The 20,885-nt window shown below is 37.8% G+C and overlaps 2 protein-coding genes across 5 annotated transcripts in view; one reads left to right on the forward strand and one right to left on the reverse strand.

Annotated features, from left to right (window-relative positions):
* Positions 1–19,730, reverse strand: part of TRMT13 (tRNA methyltransferase 13 homolog) — a 24,342-nt gene extending 4,612 nt beyond the window's left edge. For 3 of the 4 annotated variants that reach the window (XM_082834496.1, XM_082834498.1, XM_082834499.1), the window contains exons 1-8: positions 19,493–19,730; positions 15,369–15,415; positions 15,215–15,281; positions 6,885–6,947; positions 6,640–6,709; positions 6,377–6,483; positions 5,860–6,027; positions 4,053–4,125 (exon numbers count right to left, since the gene is read on the reverse strand). In XM_082834496.1, the coding sequence (XP_082690622.1) occupies positions 4,053–4,125; positions 5,860–6,027; positions 6,377–6,483; positions 6,640–6,709; positions 6,885–6,947; positions 15,215–15,281; positions 15,369–15,415; positions 19,493–19,639 (742 nt within the window). In that variant the 5' untranslated portion in view covers positions 19,640–19,730. Of the gene's footprint in view, positions 1–4,052; positions 4,126–5,859; positions 6,028–6,376; positions 6,484–6,639; positions 6,710–6,884; positions 6,948–15,214; positions 15,282–15,368; positions 15,416–19,267; positions 19,420–19,492 lie in introns of those variants that run through there. The other variant, XM_082834497.1, reaches the window with a different exon arrangement.
* Positions 19,731–19,970: 240 nt separating this feature from the next.
* The window catches only part of SASS6 (SAS-6 centriolar assembly protein), a 50,625-nt gene continuing 49,710 nt past the window's right edge, over positions 19,971–20,885 (forward strand). The window contains exon 1 of the mRNA XM_082834504.1: positions 19,971–20,050. Within this exon, the coding sequence (XP_082690630.1) occupies positions 19,986–20,050 (65 nt within the window). The 5' untranslated portion in view covers positions 19,971–19,985. The remainder of the gene's footprint in view (positions 20,051–20,885) is intronic.

Raw genomic sequence — 20,885 nt, forward strand, 5'->3', positions numbered from 1 at the left:
AGCTTAGGAATAAGAGGCTCAAAGATGTAGTGACTTGATAAGTAACACAGATGGCTACGGACATAGCCAGAATCAGAGTTAAAAATTTTTCTGTCTTCCTTTTCTTCCCACCTTGCCCCCAGCTGGTTCTTTACTCCCGAGTTAATTTCTTGACTTTTTAGGCCAATGCTATTTCTTCTATACTGACTCAGGACTTTACCCTGTAGAAGCCTTATTTTGCTAAATATTATTACCCATTGATAAAAGGACTCAAAAGTTTCCTTACTAGATTTATTTTGCATAACTAATATATATGATAAATACATATAATACAACCGACACTTTATATTATAGAATACTATACTCAATATTAAAATCAAACTAAAGATATAGCTTTCATTATATCTTGATAATCAAGGATAAGATATTTTAGCTTTCACACTGTTCTGAATATGAATAAAAGAAAATATTCATAATAGTAGTATAAAAGTAAAATAAAAAAAGACATCTACAAGGTAATGCAGTAAAATGTAGTATATCACAGTTATGGCTTCCATTTTTTCCTCCCTATTCATTTCCCTTTTTCTAAGATTCTGAAATGAAAAGTATGTTTCCCCCTACAAATCCAGCTACAGCGCCCAGCACAGTGAATTGTCCAATGGAGGTCCTTAGTAAATATTTCAAATTCTTTGTTGCTTGCTTTCAGATGATATCACATACTAGGAGAAGAAATTGGTACCAACTGGAATAGTTTGCCTGTGTAAGGTGGTTCAAGAAACTTATCCTCAATCAGGGTGAAGAGAAAGGTTGTCTAAGAAAGCCCTTATGGAATTGGGGGCATCAGGAACCTTGGAAGTAGAGCTGAGTTAGTTACTGATAACAGAGTGTGCCTGCACAAAGTCTATTTAACAAGTAATCAGATCCTCACCTCATAGCCACCTGGTGACTACCTCTTTACCAACTGGTGGAAAACTGTAGGTTAATTCTCTCAAGCAAGTAAAACAGGAGGTCACAGGGTTGAAGGATAATAGGAAGTTGAAAGTTGAAGTGTGGTAAAATAGCAGGATTAAGTGAGTAATAGTATAGATTAAGCTCTTGTCACTGGGTCCCAGAATGTTGGTAATCAGACCTTTACCCTCTAGGCAGGCGATCAGAAGAGTCTTTTCTGGGGAACCTGACCAGCCCAAGAGGAAAGATCATGTTCTAGACAGATCATTCCAAACTGGAGCTCAGAGTCAACAACTCCACCTGAAGGCTCAGAGCTCTTAGTCCCTCAGTCCTCAGTATGAACACACCATCAAAAAGCACAGATGTTTGAGCAGAGCCTCTAAGTTGAAAGAGACAGACCAAAACAAATGGAAAAGAGCAACTGAGTGAAAATAGAATATGAAGGGAGGATACTTCTAAAAAAAATCATTAATATCCTCACAAAGATAGTATAATTATGAAAAAAGAACAGGTTACCAAAGATAAATTCAGAGGAAAAACAATCTTAGAAATTAAAACTATGACAGAAGAAATTAAGTTGAAGAAATCTGAGAAAGTATACAAAAAAGGCAAAAGATATAGAACAGAGAAGTAAAGTCAAGAAAAGTAGAGAACCATTCCAGGAGGTCTAATAACTAAATCATAAAAGTTCTTCCATTAAGGGAGAAAAGAAAAAATGGAGCAGAGAAAATTATGAAAGAAAGAATGCAAGGAAATTTCCCAGAAAGCTGAGAATACTGGAATCTCTCAATCAGGATTTCTCATCCTTGCCATTATTAACTTTCGGCCCCAATAATTCTTTGTTGTCGGGAGCTATACTGTACCTTACAGGATATTTAGCAGGTCTCTGGTTTAGCAGGCTCCCTGGCCTGTATCCACAAGATGCTGGCAGCATGTGCATTCTTAGGACAACGAAAAATGTCTCAGACATTGTCAATGTTCCCTGAGGGCCAAAACTGCTTCTAGTTGAGAATCACTGCTATACACAAAAGAGTCCATCAAGTGCCCAGTACAACAGATAAAAATATAACTACATCAAGACACATCACTGTAAGAATTTACAACACTGAGGACAAAGAAAAGAACCTATAAATCTCTGTAAAGAAAAAAGCAGATGACATACAAGGGATCAGGACTCAGAATGGCACTGAACTTCTGAACAACAATACTAGTGGAGTAATAGTTTCAAAATTCTTAGAAATAGAAATACCCAGACAAATCAAGTGTAAGGGTAAAGTAAAAGATATTTTCAGACAATGCAAGGTCTCAAATTTATCTCTAATCCAATTGTTTCTCAGGAAGCTATAGGAGGAGGTGCTTTCCCCAAAGACAGTAAATCAATAGAGGAAGATATGTGATAAGATGTGGAAAAATAAATCCCAACCTAGGAGAGTGAAGGGAATCCCCAGGATGAAAATGAAGAGAATTTTAAGGTTGACAATTGTGCTCCAGGAACAGCGGGCACCCAGTCTACGTTGGAATGTATCTGAAGGATCCAGGAGAGAATTTTTCAGGAAGATAGAAACTAACAGAATACTTGGTAAATGTATTAAAACAAATACAAATTTTAAAGTTATACCTTTTTGTTTAAATTGAAGTATAGTTGATTTACAATGTTGTGTTAATTTTTGCTGTACAGCAAAGTGATTCAGTTATACATATGTATATTCTTTTTCATATTTTTTTCCATTATGGTTTACCAGGAAATACTGAATATTCCCTGTGCTATACAATAGGACCTTAAAACAAACACATTTTTAAAAGACTAAGTAAACAAAATTTTAAATTAACTATTAACTCAATAAACAAATTTTATTTACTACATGGGCCAGCTGTGGTTTGCGTCACAGGGCTGAATTTAAATTAGCAGAAGAGGTTGCTGGCATATGTTTGCATTATTTTCATTTTATTTATTTTTTAAAATTTATTTATTTATTTTTGGCTGCATTGGGTCTTCGTTGCTGCGTGCGGGCTTTCTCTAGTTGTGGCAAGCAGGGGCTATTCTTTGTTGCGGTGTGTGGGCTTCTCATTGTGGTGGTGGCTTCTCTTGTTGCAGAGCACAGGCTCTAGGTACACGGGCTTCAGTACTTGTGGCTCGTGGGCTCTAGAGCACAGGCTCAGTAGTTGTGGCACACGGGCTTAGTTGCTCCGTGGCATGTGGGATCTTCCCGTACCAGGGCTCGAACCTGTGTCCTCTGCATTGGCAGGTGGATTGTTAACCACTGTGCCACCAGGGAAGCCCACATTTTCATTTTAAATAATATGAAAAACTATTTTTTTTTTTTTTTTTTTTTTTGCGGTACGCGGGCCTCTCACTGTTGTGGCCTCTCCCGCTGCAGAGCACAGGCTCCGGACGCGCAGGCTCAGCGGCAATGGCTCACGGGCCCAGCCGCTCCGCGGCATGTGGGATCTTCCCGGACCGGGGCACAAACCCGTGTCCCCTGCATTGGCAGGCGGATTCCCAACCACTGCGCCACCAGGGAAACCCTGAAAAACTTAAAAGGTACAGAAAGGGCATTAAAGAGTATGACTGATGGGTGTGTGTGTGTGTGTGTGTGTGTGTGTGTGTGTGTGTGTGTGTGTGTGTGTGTGTATGAAATATGAGGTCCATAGAGATGGGTTATTTTCTTTGGTACAATTTAAAATTGTAGGAAGTATTTTTTACATATTAGCTAGGCAGAAAGTATCTTTTACATATTAGCTAGGCAGAGAACTATCTCATTTCTGTAATAGTTTAGCTAAAGTCATCTTAACTATAGGCAGAAGGCTAGTGTATGGTATGAACAGACTCAGTAATTAATTTAAACAGGATAAAGAAGCAACATAAGGACATATTCTCAAAACTTTTAAGCTATTCCCTAGTATGATACTTCATTTCTAGTTGATACTGAAAAACAATTTCTTAAAGTTTCAACCCTAATTCTATTTATATTTACCTAAATGTTAGATATAACATTCTATATTAACAAAGGATTAATCTCTGTTTTCCCTGAAGCAGTGTTCTGTGGGATTGGATTTCTAAGCAACCCTCAGAGTTTGAAATTTCTATGATTTATGGACGAGCAACTGCAAGTTATGCAACTTACTCAAACACAGGTGCTGAATATCAATTTGAAGTCTCTCAAACACTGAATTTTTCTTTCTGTGTTTGCCATCTACCTGCGCAAACAGAACATTATTATAACAATGCCTTTTATGTAAAAAAAGAACAAAAGCTTTATGAAAAAAGATTTCTATTTGTTTTCAAAATTCAGAGCAAATAATTTTCCATCTTAGTTTTTAGAAAGTAGAATTGTTAATTAAAAAATTTAAGATTGTATATTCTGTGATGAAAACTACAAAATAACAATATTGTACATCTTTATAAGACTTGAACATTTTATAAATTATTATGTACACATTATTTCCTTTAACTCTAAAAATTCCCAATTCACTGATGAAGGAATTAAGGTTCATAGATAATAAAAAGCTCTACTTCAACAGCAAGTTCATTCAAAACTGAACTCATTATTTCTCCCTCCAAACTATTTTTCCCTTTCCTTCTTCTGTATTCCCTATCTGAGGGAAGCACACCACTTAGTCACTTAAGGCACAAAAGGTCACCAGAAGAACTCCTCTTTCACACTTAATGGATAACAAGTCACCAGGTCTCGGGGCTTCCAACATCATAACATTTCTCACACTCTTTGCCTCCTCTCTATCTCATTGCAACATCCTTAGCTCTGGCCCATTTCTTACCTGGATTACTGGATAATAATGATCTTATTATTAATCTCCCTAATTCAAGGTTCACACTCTTCTGACACAGCTTCAATGGTACTGCTAGGAGGAACTTTTAAAACCCTTTTCTATTTACTTCACTAATTCTTATATATTCTTTCAATCTCCTCTCAGCTACCACCTCCTCCAGGAAAACTTCAGTGACCCACACTAGACTGAGGCTGGCACTCTATCTTCACACTCCTATAGCATCTGGTACTTATCACTATCATAAGACACTTAGCATACTGAGCCAAGATACTTGTAAGTCTGTCCCAATAGATGTAAGCTTCCTGAAGACAAGAATTAAATCTTGTTTCCACTGTACCCCCATCTTGTAGGAGGATAAAGTCAAACTCCTCCCTTCGCATAAAATATGAGCCCTTCCAGAGTCTAGGCCTCTTCTCCCATCTCATCACTGCTGAACTCTACTTCGCACCATGGACTTCCATCACACAGAAATGTTTCCATGCCTCCCTGCCGTTTCAGGCATTTAGTTACACACTTCTTGCTTCCTAGAATGCTTCTCAAACCCTGTATCTAGCAAATACCCACTTTTCAAGATATAGCTCAAGCACCACCTTTTCTGTGTAGCCATTCACCATCCCTTCTCTGCAGTAAAACTTGTCACTCTCTCCTTTGAACCTACACTGTACTCTGTACGACCTTTTTTCATATTTTAACCCTTTTCTATAATCATTTATCTGTTTGTCTCTTCTTTCCAATATAAGTAACAGAACATAGGGACCTTGTCTTATTTGACTTTACTCAATATCTATCAAGGTGCTTGTGGTATGCTCAATAAATGTTTACTGAACAAATAGTTGGTAAGTTTTAGATGTAGGTTAGGACTTAAGACTTTTAACTCCTAGCTTGAGCTTGGCTCTTTCCACATAATTTCTTGTCTCTGTAAATATTTTAAGAACTCAGATCAATGAACTATCAAAATTTAGATTAAAAAATTTACCTTCAGTTTAAATCATCAATATAATTAGAATAAAAAGCTATAATCAAATAAACACAAAAAAATTCATTTTCTTTAAGAGGCCTGTTTCTGAGTATCATTTTTTTTTTCCAAACAAGAAAAGTGCAAACAAAGTTTGGTTACCAATATACTACAATGATTTCACTTACCTTGAATCTTGTGGTCACCTTTTCTACTAGGATGAAGTGAACTTTTTCAGCATCTTTTAAGGCAATATCAACCCAATGAGATAATTTTCCCTTTCCTGCTCCAAACTCAACAAAGCATCTTCTTGGACCAAGTAACTTTAATTTTTCAATGTTACCTAAAATAGAAGCCTGCAAACTTCACGAGATTATTTTATAAACTAGAGCAAAAACATTCGGCTCAAATGGGAAAATAGCAAGATAATTTCTATATAGGGCAGCATGTTCACACTGATAATTTTTGTTTGGCTTTAAAGCTTTTCTCTTGCTTTTAAATATTTAACATGTAATACTCAGAACCATATCCATTCCAAGGATTTTTATATATTTTTATATACATTTTTTGAAATGGGGATTCTGTACCCTGAAAGATAATCTAAACAAAATCTCATTAATAACTATATTTAGAAACAACAGAATGTTAGCTTTGACAAATGAACAAAAAGGCCATTTTTAGTAGAGTTACTATGGCTAAACATACCTGCTGTTTCAGATGTTTGGTTGCAGAATCACCGTTTTTAGGGTCATTAAGGGCATCATGCAACGCTGGATGGGACATAATTTGATCTTTAAGTGTAGAGTTCAAACCTGTGCCAAATAAAAGCACAAAAGCTTAAACAACCAAACATGAAACCATAGGGCTCTAAACAATGGTAGTAATATCTCTTAAACCACAGTGGAATTAACTCATATACCACCTGATTATTCTAAAAAAATTTAACTTGCAAATTTAGGCAGACTTACCCTCACTTGCTTTTCTCAGTTTCTTAATTAAGTTTTCCATCTGCTCTTCAGAGAGAAAAGAAATTGGAACCTATATACAAAAATGGGGCATGAGCTGGTCTGGGAACTAATAAATAACATTGATTCTATAAGAAAATGCATTCTAAATCAAAATAGTTAATTTATTCCAAAAATTGGAACACAGCTTATTTACAGTGTGGAGATGATCATAAATACTTTGTAAAATTAAAAAGTCAAGTACTTACTAATTGTTCAGGTATTTCTGTTTCATCTTTTAAGCCTGCATTAATATCTTGAATAAAGAAGTCCTGAATAAAAACAAAACCAAACCATAACAATACCGTTATTAACGTGACGAGTTCACAAAAATTAAGCTGAAAAACTGATTCGTGCCTTCTTCCAATACTTTGTACCCGCCATCCTCCCTTTCTCCAGTTCATTTATTCATTAAATAATTACTGAGTGATTACTATGGTCCTTAACTTGCTTTAGGTGCTGAGGATTTACCACAGTGGAGAACAGTACAGACAAAAATCTCTGTGTTCACGGATCTTACATTCTAGTGAGGTGGCTATTTGAATAAATATTTATAGTCTGAAGAAATTCATTAGTAATTTTTATTAAACTTTTTACCTGTCTCCAGCATAGACTGAGGACTGTGTCATTTTTGCTAATGGTTAAAGCAAAAACAAAGACCCAACTACAAATGGCTGTTTATCAGATAGGCAGCAGGGTCAAAAGCAGAGATAAGAAAAAATATTACAATGGTTTAGGTTTGATTTCTTCTATTTTAAAATACCAATTAAAATAGAAATGTCCTGTGATATTATGTTGTTTAAATTAACATAGTGAGATATTTATAGTCCATTTTCAGAGAGAGAGACTCTAGGTAAGGATCTAGATTAGCATTGTCCAATAGCACTTTCTGCAACAATGAAAATGTTCTACATTTACCCTGGCCAACTTGGTGGCTAGCCTTGAAATACGGCTAGTGTGACTGAGGAACTGGATTTTCAATTTTATTTAATTTCAATTGACTCAAATTTTAATAGTTACATAGCCATAGTTAATGGCTAGTGGCTACCATATTAGACCACGTAGATATAGATGAATGAAATAGCACAATTTTTACAAATTCTGTTTTGAAAGTGAAAACAACTCCTGGGATATTATGCATAGCAATGGGCTTTAGTTACGCAGATAGGAGAAAGGTAACATGTGGATTGTATGCTGCTACCTTTACCTATATGGGTAATAACGGAAACCAGTGATTAAGTGGAACAGGTGAAGAAAGCAGGTATTAGAATATTTTGTTGGATGACTGGCAAAACTATAAGAGAAAATTAACTATAACTATTAGTAAACAAACGAGTGATAAGATTTTACCTGGGTTTCATGTTATACATAGTGTACTAAACACTGTTCTGCATTTCTTTCCTCTTATCTCGTCATCCCACTACTTTTCTCCCCTTCCTTTCCACTGTGTCCCAGCATGCAATGGAATCTGTGCAGGGGTATTCATTTTTTTTTTTTTTTTTTGCCCATGCCATGTGGATTGTGGGATCTTAGTTCCCCAACCAGGGATGGAACCCAGTCCACTGGCCATGAAAGCACGGAGTCCTAACCACTGGACCACCAGGAAATTCACAGGGGTATTCCATTTTTAATAAATTCATTTCTTCTCTCAAACTGTTTCCAGAACACGTATTCAATCTGCTTGCTTTAACTAAAGCCTGACACTTAGGTAAGGAAGATAACCTCCATGCATACCTGAAAGTAAAGGCAACATTCTTTCTTCTTACTGAGGGGCTAACTGGGGTAGTCATCACTTTTCTTCTACATGTTTTTTCTTTCTCTCTTTTTTTTAATTGGAGTATAATTGCTTTACAATGTTGTGTTTCTGCCATACAAGGAAGTGAATCAGCTCTATGTATACCTATATCCCCTCCCTCTTGTACCTCCCTCCCATACCCCCCCATCCCACCCATCTAGGTCGTCACAGAGCACCAAGCTGAGTTTCCTGTGCTTTATTAGCATGTTCCCACTAGCTATCTATTTTACGCATGGTAGTGTATGTATGTCAATCCTAATCTCCCAATTCGTCCCACTCTCCCCTTCCTCCCCTGTGTCCACATGTCCATTCTCTACGTCTATGTCTCTATTCCTGCCCTGCAAGTAGGTTCATCTGTACCATTTTTCTAGATTCCACATATATGAGTTAGTATATGATATTTGTTTTTCTCTTTCTGGCTTACTTCATTCTGTATGGCAGACTCTAGGTCTGTCCACATCTCTACAAATGACCCACTTTCGTTCCTTTTTATGGCTGAGTAATATTCCATTGTATATATGTACATCTTCTTTATCCATTCACCGTTGGACATTTAGGTTGTTTTCATGTCCTGGCTATTGTAAATAGTGCTGCAATGAACATTGGGGTGCGTGTGTCCTTTTGAGTTATGGTTTTCTCAGGGTATATGCCCAGTAGTGGGATTGCTGAGTCATATGGTAGTTCTATTTTTAGTTTTTTAAGGAACCTCCATACTGTTCTCCACAGTGGCTGTATCAATTTACATTCCCACCAACAGTGTAAGAGGGTTCCCTTTTCTCCACACCCTCTCCAGCATTTATTATTTATAGATTTTTCTGATGATGGCCCTTCTGACTAGTGTGAAGTGATACCTCATTGTAGTTTTGATTTGCATTTCTCTAATAATTTTAGTGATAATTAGTGACGTTGAGCATCCTTTCATGTGCCCCTTGGCCATCTACATGTCCTCCTTGGAAAGATGTCTATTTAAGTCCTCTGCCCATTTTTTGATTGGGTTGCTTGTTTTTTTGATATTGAGCTCCATGAGCTGCTTATATATTCTGGAGATTAATCTTTTGTCTGTTGCTTCAATTGCAAATATTTTCTCTCACTCTGAGGATTGTCTTTTTGCCTTGTTTATGGTTTCCTTTGCTGTGAAAAAGCTTTTAAGTTTAATTAGGTCCCATTTGTTTGTTTTTATTTTCATTACTCTAGGATGTGGATCCAAAAAGATACTGCTTAGATTTATGTCAAAGAGTGTTCTTCCTATGTTTTCCTCTAAGAGTTTTATAGTATCCGGTCTTACATTTAGGCCTTTAATCCATTTTGAGTTTACTTTTGTGTATGGTGCTAGGGAGTGTTCTAATTTCACTCTTTTACATGTAGCTGTCCAGTTTTCCCACCACCACTTATTGAAGAGGCTGCCTTTTCTCCATTGCATGTTCTTGCCTCCTTTGTCATAAATTAGGTAACCATGTGTGTGTGGGTTTATCTCTGGGCTTTCTATCCTGTACCACTGATCTATATTTCTGTTTTTGTGCCAGTACCATACTGTCTTGATTACTGTAGATTTTTGGTATAGTTTGAAGTCGGGGAGCCTGATTCCTCCAGCTCCATTTTTCTTTCTCAAGATTGCTTTGGCTATTCAGGGTCTTTCCATACAAATTGTAAAATTTTTTGTCCTAATTCTGTGAAAAATGCCATTGGTAATTTGATAGGGATTGCACTGAATCTGTAGATTGCTTTGAGTAGTATAGTCATTTTCACAATGTTGATTCTTCCAGTCCAGGAGCATGGTACATCTCTCCATCTGTTTATGTCATCTTTGATTTCTTTCATCAGCGTTTTATAGTTTTCTGAGTACAGGTCTTTCGCCTCCTTACGTAGGTTTATTGCTAGGTATTTTATTCCTTTTGATGAGATGGTAAATGAGATTGTTTCCTTAATTTCTTCCAAGACTGAACCAGGAAGAATTAGAAAATATTAGCAGACCTATCACAAGTAATGAAATTGAAACTGTAATTAAAAATCTTCCAACAAACAGAAGTCCAGAACCAGATGGCTTCACAGGTGAATTCTATCAAACATTTACAGAAGAGCTAACACTTATCCTTCTCAAACTTTTCCAAAAAATTGCAGAGGAAGGAACACTCCCAAATTCATTCTGTGAGGCCACCATCACCCTGATAGCAAAACCAGACAAAGATATCACACAAAAAAGAAAATTACATTGATGAACATAGATGCAAAAATCCTCAACAAAATACTAGCAAACAGAATCCAACAACACATTAAAAGGATCATACACTATGATCAAGTGGGATTTGACCCAGGAATGCAAGAATTCTTCAATATACGCAAATCAATCAATGTGATACACCATATTAACGAGCTGAAGAATAAAAACCATATGATCATCTCAATAGATGCAGAAAAAGCTTTTGACAAAATTCAACACCCATTTATGATAAAAACTCTCCAGAAAGTGGGCACAGAGGGAACCTACCTCAACATAATAAAGGCCATATATGACAAACCCAAAGCAAACATCATTCTCAATGGTGAAAAACTGAAAGCATTTCCACTAAGATCAGGAACAAGACAAGGATGTGCACTCTTGCCACTCTTATTCAACATAGTTTTGGAAGTCCTAGCCTCGGCAATCAGAGAAGAAAAAGAAATAAAAGGAATACAAATTGGAAAAGAAGAAGTAAAACTGTCACTGTTCGCCGATGACATGATATATACACAGTATACAAAGAAAATCCTAAAGATGCCACCAGAAAACTACTAGAACTAATCAATGAATTTGGTAAGGTTGCAGGATACAAAATTAATGCACAGAAATCTCTGGCATTCCTATGCACTAACAATGAAAGGTCAGAAAGAGAAATTAAGGAAACAATCTTCTAAACATCTTTATGTAAAAATATTTTTCTTTTTAAACTTATGCCATCTGTCCTACTAGTTCTCACTTGGGAGGCATCTGGAAATGTATGGGGATATTTTGTTCTCAAAATGACTGAGAGGTGCTATTGGGAGACAATTATCTACAGATCTCTCAATTTTCTGTAAGTCTTATAAGCAAAGGCACTGACCCCCCTCTATTCTAGACTATCTTTGCAAGGACATTTGTATACCAATCAATCTTGGAAGATAGAAGTAGTGTCTCCTTCTAGAGCAGTGGCAGGCCTGCTTATTGTACAATACAATAAAGAAGTGTCTACTTATGGAACAAAGGTGAGGCAGGTTTCCTTACTGCTCATTTAAAAAGATATATTTCCTAAGCTTGGCCTTCTTCAGCTATGACACAAGCTGTGCACAAACATGTGCAGCATCCACCAAGACCACTTCAACTTGAGGGCACTTAGGGAACAAAGGGAGTTGATGCAGACAGAAGCTCACATTGCTTGCTGTGCAGCGAGTAATAAAGCGCTTTGTCTCTGATCCAGGAGTCTCATATCTTCTTCCAGCATCCACAATCCTATGGTAGGCTAACTTGTTAGCTTGAAAATAAGATTAAATTTCAAATCCTTCATACTTCTTGACAAGGGCCTTTGTCATCTTCCACTCAGAAGCCAGGAATTCTAAAAACAGGGATGCTCTAAAGTGCACAGGATAGGACTGTCCCACTCGAAATGCCAAAAGCCCCCACTGAGAAACAGTGGGCTGTTAAACATCTTCTAATTCTCCCAGCAGTTGTCAACTATCAATCTGTTGGTCATTATCCAATATTCATTAAGAACTTTGACACCAAGCTGTTCTTTCCACTAAGTTCAGCCAATTTGACTATGTTTTCAAGCCATCCAACAAACAGCTCTGTTTGACCTTTTTAATTCTAATGACCTTTGCTCCACTTTGGCAAACTACTTTCAGGGGGCCTCTAGATTCTGGTGTTACTATGAACCATTTAACCTCTGAAACCTTAAACTTCATTAGCCCATTCTCTGACTATAACTTTGTACTATGTTAGTACAAAGTATAGTGATTCTCTTGTTCCTAATCATATTCTTTCACCTTTTAAAGAGTTTCACCTTTTAAAGAGTCTATTTTTTCTCAGCTAATTTCTGGCTTCCCTTTCATGCCACCCAGTCTGGACACTCAGTACCATTGTTATCATTATCTTTCACAATCTGGTTCTCTGTCAAACCCACCCTTACAAAACCGAATGCCTGCATTAATATGACGTTTTTTGTTTTTTTTTTTCTTTTTTTTTTTGCGGTACGCGGGCCTCTCACTGTTGTGGCCTCTCCCGTTGTGGAGCACAGGCTCCGGACGTGCAGGCTCAGCAGCCATGGCTCATGGGCCTAGCTGCTCCGTGGCATGTGGGATCTTCCCGGACCGGGGCACGAACCCGTGTACCCTGCATCGGCAGGCGGACTCGCAACCACTGCGCCACCAGGAAAGCCCTAATATGACTTTTAACTCCCAATAGTTTGAAAGTTAAAACTGCTGAACACTGCTGAAGCAAAGCTCTTCAGTCATTTGGACTGGTGCCAGTTCAAATTCAGTATCTCCACCAGTCTGACTCTCAAAGATGCCTAACAATTATTCTGCATAACTCTAATTCTAAACTTTTACCTCTCTCCTCAAATCTCCTATTATACCATCACCTCCCTTAATCACCTTATCTCTTACTTCAGCAAGGAAGTGTAGCTATCAAATGACATCTTTCTCAATTAACCTCCTGTCAGCTCAAATTTACCTAAACTGATATCCATCTTATACTACTTCCCATCTACGTAAGTGGAAGAGCTATTTCTTCCCTTCGACCTCTATTTTGTACCCTATTTCTGCCTGCTTCCTGGGGAGCCTCACACTAACAGTGATGCCCTCTTCTATTTCCAACTTCTTCTCTACTGGCTCATTACTCTAAGCATACAAATAAAACTCTTTTCTCCCATTTTATCTATCTATCTATCTATCTATCTATCTATCATTTATTTAAATTCATTTTTTGGCCACACCGCGCGGCACATGGTATCTTAGTTACCTGACCAGGGATCGAACCCATGCCCCCTGTATTAGAAGCGTGGAGTCTTAACCACTGGACTGCCAGGGAAGTCCCTCCCATTTTAAAACACACTCCTTCTGTCCTACCTTCCTCTCTGACTGCTATTCTACCTCTCAAGTTCCATTCATAGACTAGTTTCTTAAAAGAATATTTGACACTTAAGATTTCTACTGCCTTGTCTTCCATTTACTCATATATCATTTCAGTCTGATTTCTGCCCACTCCACTCTATTTAACATGCATTTTGCTAAACTCTTTGATCTTTAACAACTGCCATATTGCCAACCCAACGGATTCTTTTGTGTCCCTACCTTACTTGACTCCACTGTGATGCTAGACACAGCTGATCACTCGTTTCTTTTAGGTGTCAGTGTCACCTAGAGCTCTGTCCTTGGTCTCATGCTCTAATTCCTGTCTACCTCTCATCTTCTATTCAGCTCTCCCCTTGTATTTCATACTTGTCATGTGAGTTACCCATGTTTTCTTCCTTGTCTGGATGACTCTCCTTTGACCTTTAGGTCTCATCTTATGACATTCCTTCAGAAAAGCTTCCTTGACTCCTTTCCCATCTCTCTAAACCCCTATGTCCTCCCCCAAAAGGGTTAGGCTCTTCTCCTTTATTCTTCCATAGCACTCTGTACTTAATCTATTTTAACACATATAATATTGTATTTTCTATCCCTTCCACTAGATTTTCATGTTATTTTAAGCAGGGTGCTTGGTTCAATGTCTGGCATAAGTGCTCAATTAATATCTATTGAATAAACAAGTCCCCCAACTTCCCCCCAGTTCTAACTAATCTCTTACCCTGGGTAACTTAAAAATCCAAAGCTTCACCTATGATCTGTATGTATTTGACTTCTGAATCTTTATTACTCGCCCAACCCCTCTACTGAGTTTCGGACTCACATATCCAACTCCGAATTTCCAATCAGTCAACAACTTTTATTGATTCTGCTACCTAAATAATTCTTGCATTTATCTATATTCTTTCCATCCTCTTTAATTCAGTCTCTTATCATGTCCTACCTGGATTGCAGCAATGCCCCCCTAACTAGACCTTCTGATTGCAAGCCATCCTCCCACATTGCTCTAAGAGAAAGTTTTCTAAGAGATAAATCTGACCCCACCATTTCCTCACTTGCAATCTTTCAATGGTTCCCTGTATCTTTTAGAATAAGTACAAGTTCCTTGAAAACCTCAAGTGGTTTCTCAATTTCTGCCTCTGCACATATAGTTCTTTCCACTTAGAAAGATTCTTCTTTCTTTTCTTTGCCAAATCAAGACTTAGCTCAAGTGTTATTCCCTCTGGGAAGCCTTTCTTGACCCCTTGGATTTAATTTTAATGCAAGTATGTGCTCTTATCACATGTGTACTTACTTCTTTCATTGAACTTATTAAATAATGCCCATTATTTACAAGTTACTTACCAGTCTCAAGTAATTTCCATGAAGGCTGGGATCATATTTTATTGAAATGAATTTAGTAGGCACTAAGTAAATATTTTTGAATAATTAAACTGTGGAATTATTCTCTGAATACCACTCTTCTTGCATAAAATTCTGTTATCTCAATTAGGAGTCTAAGTGGATTCACAATCTGATGTCTTATATACACTCAAATGTACTTGCCATATTTAAGCCTCCTGAGGCAAGAGCCTTGCTAAAAATTCACATTTGTAATCTACTAAGTATATATAAACATTACATACCACACATTTCACCATTCAGTTTTACTGATCAAACACTTACAGGTTTTGGCTTCTCTCTTGAGTTACATTTTTTCAAATGTTTTGCTAGTTGATCTTCATATACTGTGCTAAATTTAAAGAGAAAATTATTTAAAATAAGACTGTGATAATCACTGTTTCCAGCACAGAAAAACCCTTCTCTGACCCATACTTACTGTTTTGGATCTAAAGGACACAGGATTCTTTTCCGAGCATTTTCTTCCTAATTAAAAAAAAAAAAGGCATATTTATTTGAATAAAGTATCAAGTTCACTGCTTACAGATACTAGATACAACTTCAGTGTAATCATAAGCTTATGCTATTCCAAAACAAGGTAAGGAAACCTTACAAGGACATTAACAAAACACTGGCAAAATCAGGTCATAGAGTTTAACAACAAAAATCTCCAGTGTCATGTGATATCACCTCATACCTGTCAGAATGGCTATCATCAAAAAGAACACAAATAACAAATGTTGACAAGCATGTGGAGAAAAGGGAACCCTCCTACACTGTTGGTGGGAATGTAAATTGGTGCAGCGGAAAACAGTAGGGAGGAATGTCAAAAAACTAAAAACAGAACTACCTTATGACCCAGCAATTCCATTCCTGGGTACATATCCAAAAAAACCAAAAACACTAATTCGAAAAGATACATGTACCCCAATGTTCAAGGCAGCATTGTTTACAATTGCCAAGATATGGAAGCAACCTAAGTGTCCATCAACAAATGAATAGATCAAGATGTGGTGTATATATATATATATATATATATATATATATATATATATACACACACACAAACACACACACACATATACACACAGTGGAATACTATTCAGCCATAAAAAAGAATGGAATTTTGCCATTTGCAACAAAATGGATATACTTGGAGAGTTTTATAGTAAGTGAAATAAGTCAGACAGGGAAGACAAATACTGTAGGATATCACTTATATGTGGAATCTAAAAAAATACAACAAACTGGTTAATATAACAAAAAAAGAAACAGACTCACAGATATAGAGAACAAACTAGTGGTTACCAGGGGGAGAGGGAAGGGGGAAGGGGCAGTACAGGGGTAGAGGATTAAGAGGTACAAACTGCTACGTATAAAATAAATAAGCTACAAAGATATATTGTACAACACAGGGAATATAGCCAATATTTTATAATCATTATAAATGGAGTATAACCTTTAAAAATTGTGAATCACCGTATTGTACACCTGTAACATATAACACTGTACATCAACTACACTTCAATTAAAAAAACACCTTTGGTGTAGCTCGTTTATGTATATCTGAGCAAATAATGCTTTGGACAACCAGGGTCTATAGCTTCAAACACGTTATAGAAAAGGCCTACATATGGAATTTTGAATCTATGACAGCACTGACTATAATATACACTATTATTTTAGGTATTACTAAGAAAGGAAATATGTTGCCAATTTAAATTATAACATGTCATTGATTTTAAGAAGCATTCTGATTTCAGAGATGTTAAAATGTTAAAAAAAAAAGTAAAAAAAAAGTATCTCAGAAACAACGAAAGACAGATCTTCCTCAACTTATGATGGAATTACAACCTGATAAACCCATCATAAGTTGACATATCTTAAGTCAATAATGCATTTAATACACCTAGCCTACTGAACATCGTAGCATAGCCTAGTCTATCTTAAGTGTGATCAGAACACTTATATTAGACTACAGTTGGGCAAAATCATCTAACAGCCTATTTCATAATAAAGTGTTGAATATCTCATGTAATTTATTGAATACTGTACTGAAAGTGAAAAACAGATGGTTGTATGGGTACAGAATGGTAGTAAGCATATTCGTTGTTTACCCTCATGATAACGTGGCTGACTTGAAGCCCTGGCTCCCTGCCACTGCCCAGCAGTGCATATCGCTAGCCCCGGAAAAGATGAAAATTCAAAATTCAAAGTACGCTCTCTACTGAATGCCTACCGCTTTTGCAACATCATAAATCCAAAAAAATCGTAAGTCGAACCATTCATTGTAAGTTGGGGACTGTCTATATGGTATTTTAACCATTTGGTATGTGGCCTTACTCTACTAGCTTTGCAACTTTTTAGTATAGAAGAGTTACATCCTGTTCGTTTCTAAGTTACATGGATTTAACTACATATACTCAGGGAAAAAAAAAGGAATTAATAGTGTTGGCAAGTCTACCCAACACTGACATGAATCTGTATATAACAGGATAGCATAACAGTTAAAACCAAAGGTCAGCCAGACTACCTAGGTATGACTCCCAGTTCTATCTATCAGGCTCCTAACTATCAGCTCCTAACTCTACAATCTGAGGTAGTCTTACTGCCTCATCTGAAAGATGAGAATAATATATCTTACCTCCTAAGGGTTGTAAAAATTAAGTGAGCTAATAGGTTAAAAAAACAAAACAAAACTGCTTAGCATGGTGCTGTTCATACCGTAAATGCTAAGTGTTCACGATTAGTATTAACAATTCCTTTTTCAGTTTATTTCAGTTCTGATCTGCCTCCCAGCATATCCATGAAACTATGTACACAGAATTTCATGAACATGCTAAGAGACTTTTCAGTATCTTTTGAAAATATAGTACATTATTCTTCCCTATTTGCTGACTTGAAAGTCTAACCTCCATGAAAGAGAAGACTCTATACTAACCTCCCAAAGCTTAATGATAGAGTAGGGGAGAAAAGCACTTTTAACATTTATTATTTGGGTTTACAAACAGGGCTTCTCAACCTTGGCACTACTGGTATTTCAGGTTGGATAATTCTTTTTCGTCCTGTCCATTGTAGGATGTTTAGCAGAATCTCTGGCCTCTCTCCACTAGAAGCAAGAAACACTCTTCAGTTGTGACAACCAATATGTCTTCAAACATTGTCTGGGGGTGCTAAATCAGCCCCATTTAAGAACCACTGGGTAAATCTGAGCACAAGTATCTCAGCCATATATGACACTTAAGAAAAAAAAAAAGACGGAAACAATACATCAAATTATAACATAAATTACAGATTCAGTAGGATGCCCAAAATTGAAAACCAAATCATAGTCATGGAAAGTGTTTCCACTTAGTGTTTTGCAGTCTTTTTTCAAGGGATTAATAACATGATGTCATTCCTCTCCAGGAATATGGATCACCCTGTAAGGATCTATTCATATTCTACCACTGTCACCGTCTGCAGTCACCTCTGGGTGTCTGATTAAGGTGAAGTGTAAGGCCTTAGAGTGAGAACAAAATCCTCCTCCTATCAGAAAGTTCATTTTTCAATCAGGGGATGTTTGCTGGTGCTCTCAAAACCAGCCAATACAACAGAGAGTGTTCTTCAAAGAGTTCCCATAAATCACAGGTCAGTCACATTCCAAAACAAGAATAAGTTTGTTTCAGTACACTTCACCCTAGGCAAATATTAGCCAAATCAAAATATGAACTAGAACTATAGCTATGAGGGACAGTAGGAGGTGAAGGGGTTCTGGGGTTATCTGTACTGGATATTGCCTAGAAGGATAAACCATCTAACAAAGAAAAATAATGTAAATAATACTGGACATTCAGAAGGCATAAAATCAGATGCTTGTCTCTTTGGTTTAATCTTTCTAAAACCTATTAAACATGCTCTTTTTCTATTAGCATTTTACTGTTCTTGATTTTTAAATTTCCTATCATATATATCCTAAAGAAACACACATACTAAAAATATGTTGTTTGACAATACAATCATAAGTATAATTGAACAAAACTGTACACTTTCTGTTCTCAATTTTAAAAGGAGAGTCAATTCTTACGTTTTTAAATCTTTCCTTCCCCTTTTCAGCAAAGTAGTTATTAGTTGCTTTCAAAAGACCGTATGTCTAAATAAAAAATTTAAAAAGTTTCTCTCAACCGCATTGACAAGAAGTTATTATCACTCACGGAACAATGAAAACACAATTAGTGAAACCTTGGGATGCTTCTTTGATCACTCTTCTTTCTAAACCACCATTTCCCATCAGGAAGGCGGAGAGTGAGCGGAGGGCAAGAAGCGGTAGTCTGCCGTAAAACTAAAATCTAGCATTACCATGAGTTGGTATCAAGATAAACGGGTCACTGCTGGCGCTTTACTTAGTACAAGAAAACACTGCACTTCACTACGGCTCATCATCTCTCCCTAGGGAGGCCAGGACTGCGTTTATCACAGGAAAAGCTGGAAAATCCAGGGGACTGAAGCAGAAATCTGTCAGAGGGGAGGTGCCGGACCAGGAAACTTATTTCCGACTCTCGAGAGGGTAAGGCGATACCAGACCTCCGCGGCTCCAGCGTGTTCACCACAGAACCTTTTTCCTGCTGCCACCACCATCCTGCAGAAGCGCTTCTTCTTTTCCACATAGTAGCCACATCGCCCCTCTGCTGGAAAGCCAGTTCCGTGCGGCGTCGGCGCAGAAGCCGCCATAATTCAGGTCTCACTTTGGGTGGCAAGCATTGATCGGGTGAAGAGAGGAAAAGTTGTCAGGTTCTCTCGGGTCTCCTTCCCTTAACAAATATGTCTGCCTCGGGTCCAGCCACGCAGGATAATGCCCGGAACTACCGCCGCATCCGCCGAAAATAACCGGAAGAAGCTGATGGTGGCTGGCGAGGTCCAAAGTTCCCGCCTAGCCCCTCTGTTTTATTTTTTCCCCGCCTCCTCCGCGGAAACCGAGCGCCAAACTCAAACTTTAACAGGACCCGGACGTCTTTTAGGCTAGTGCTGCGGGCCGCACTTGGAGTTTCCCTTACACCTGCCGGGGAAGCGGTTCAGCATGAGCCAGGTTCTCTTCCAGCACCTCGTCCCGTTGCAAGTGAAATGCAAAGACTGCGAGGAGAGGTGAGGTCAGCGTTACCCCGTGCCCGCGGATGGCGGTTGGGGTCGGGCCAAGGGGGAAAGATGGCGGCTCCAGCCAGTGGGCCCCGGCGTGCGGCTGGGTGTCCGGCAGGAGTCCCCGGGACGTGGAGGGAAACCTAGCTGGGACCTAGTGGCTACCTCTCACGAAGTCCGCCGTTGCTGAGGAGGGAAGGCTGTGAGAAATGGGACGCTGACCCGCATCAAGTTAAAAAAAAAAAAGATCTTATCGCTGAACATTCTCGTGGACAGTATAGTCCCTTTCTCTCTTTTTGACAGGTAAGAACTCTGGCCCAGAGAACTTCATTTACTCGAGGGCTTACGAGTTTACAGCAGGGCGGGCATTAGAACTCAGGCCTTGGCTCCCAGCCTTTTTTTTTTTTCTTTTTTCTTTGAATTATATTGGAAGTAAATTTAAGCTTCGACTTAAAAAAAATCAAGTTTATGGTATATTGCCTTTTTTTCACATTAGTTACTAAAAATAGATTACGTTTACTAGACTAAAGACAGTTGGGGAAAACTACAATTTCATCCATTCATTTTTTCATTCAACAAATACTGCATACTTGTAAAACGCCTTGCTGGGCCCTGGGGATACAATGGTCAGGAAAAAGTCCTTGTGTTCGTGGAGTTCACAGTCCAGTGGGGGAGGAAGTAAAGGCCAGTCTCACAGGTAAATGCGAAATTACAACTGACTAAAGAGGTGGTGCTGTTGAGGCTTAAATAGAGAGATCTGGCTGGAAGTCAGGAGATTTCAATTTTGTTTCAGTTCCACCACTGAGTGTCAGCTGTCTCTTAACTTCTCTGAACTGTAAGTTTC

The sequence above is a fragment of the Leucopleurus acutus genome, assembly GCF_964270905.1.
Source record: "Leucopleurus acutus genome assembly, chromosome: 2".
Lineage (NCBI taxonomy): Eukaryota > Metazoa > Chordata > Mammalia > Artiodactyla > Delphinidae > Leucopleurus > Leucopleurus acutus.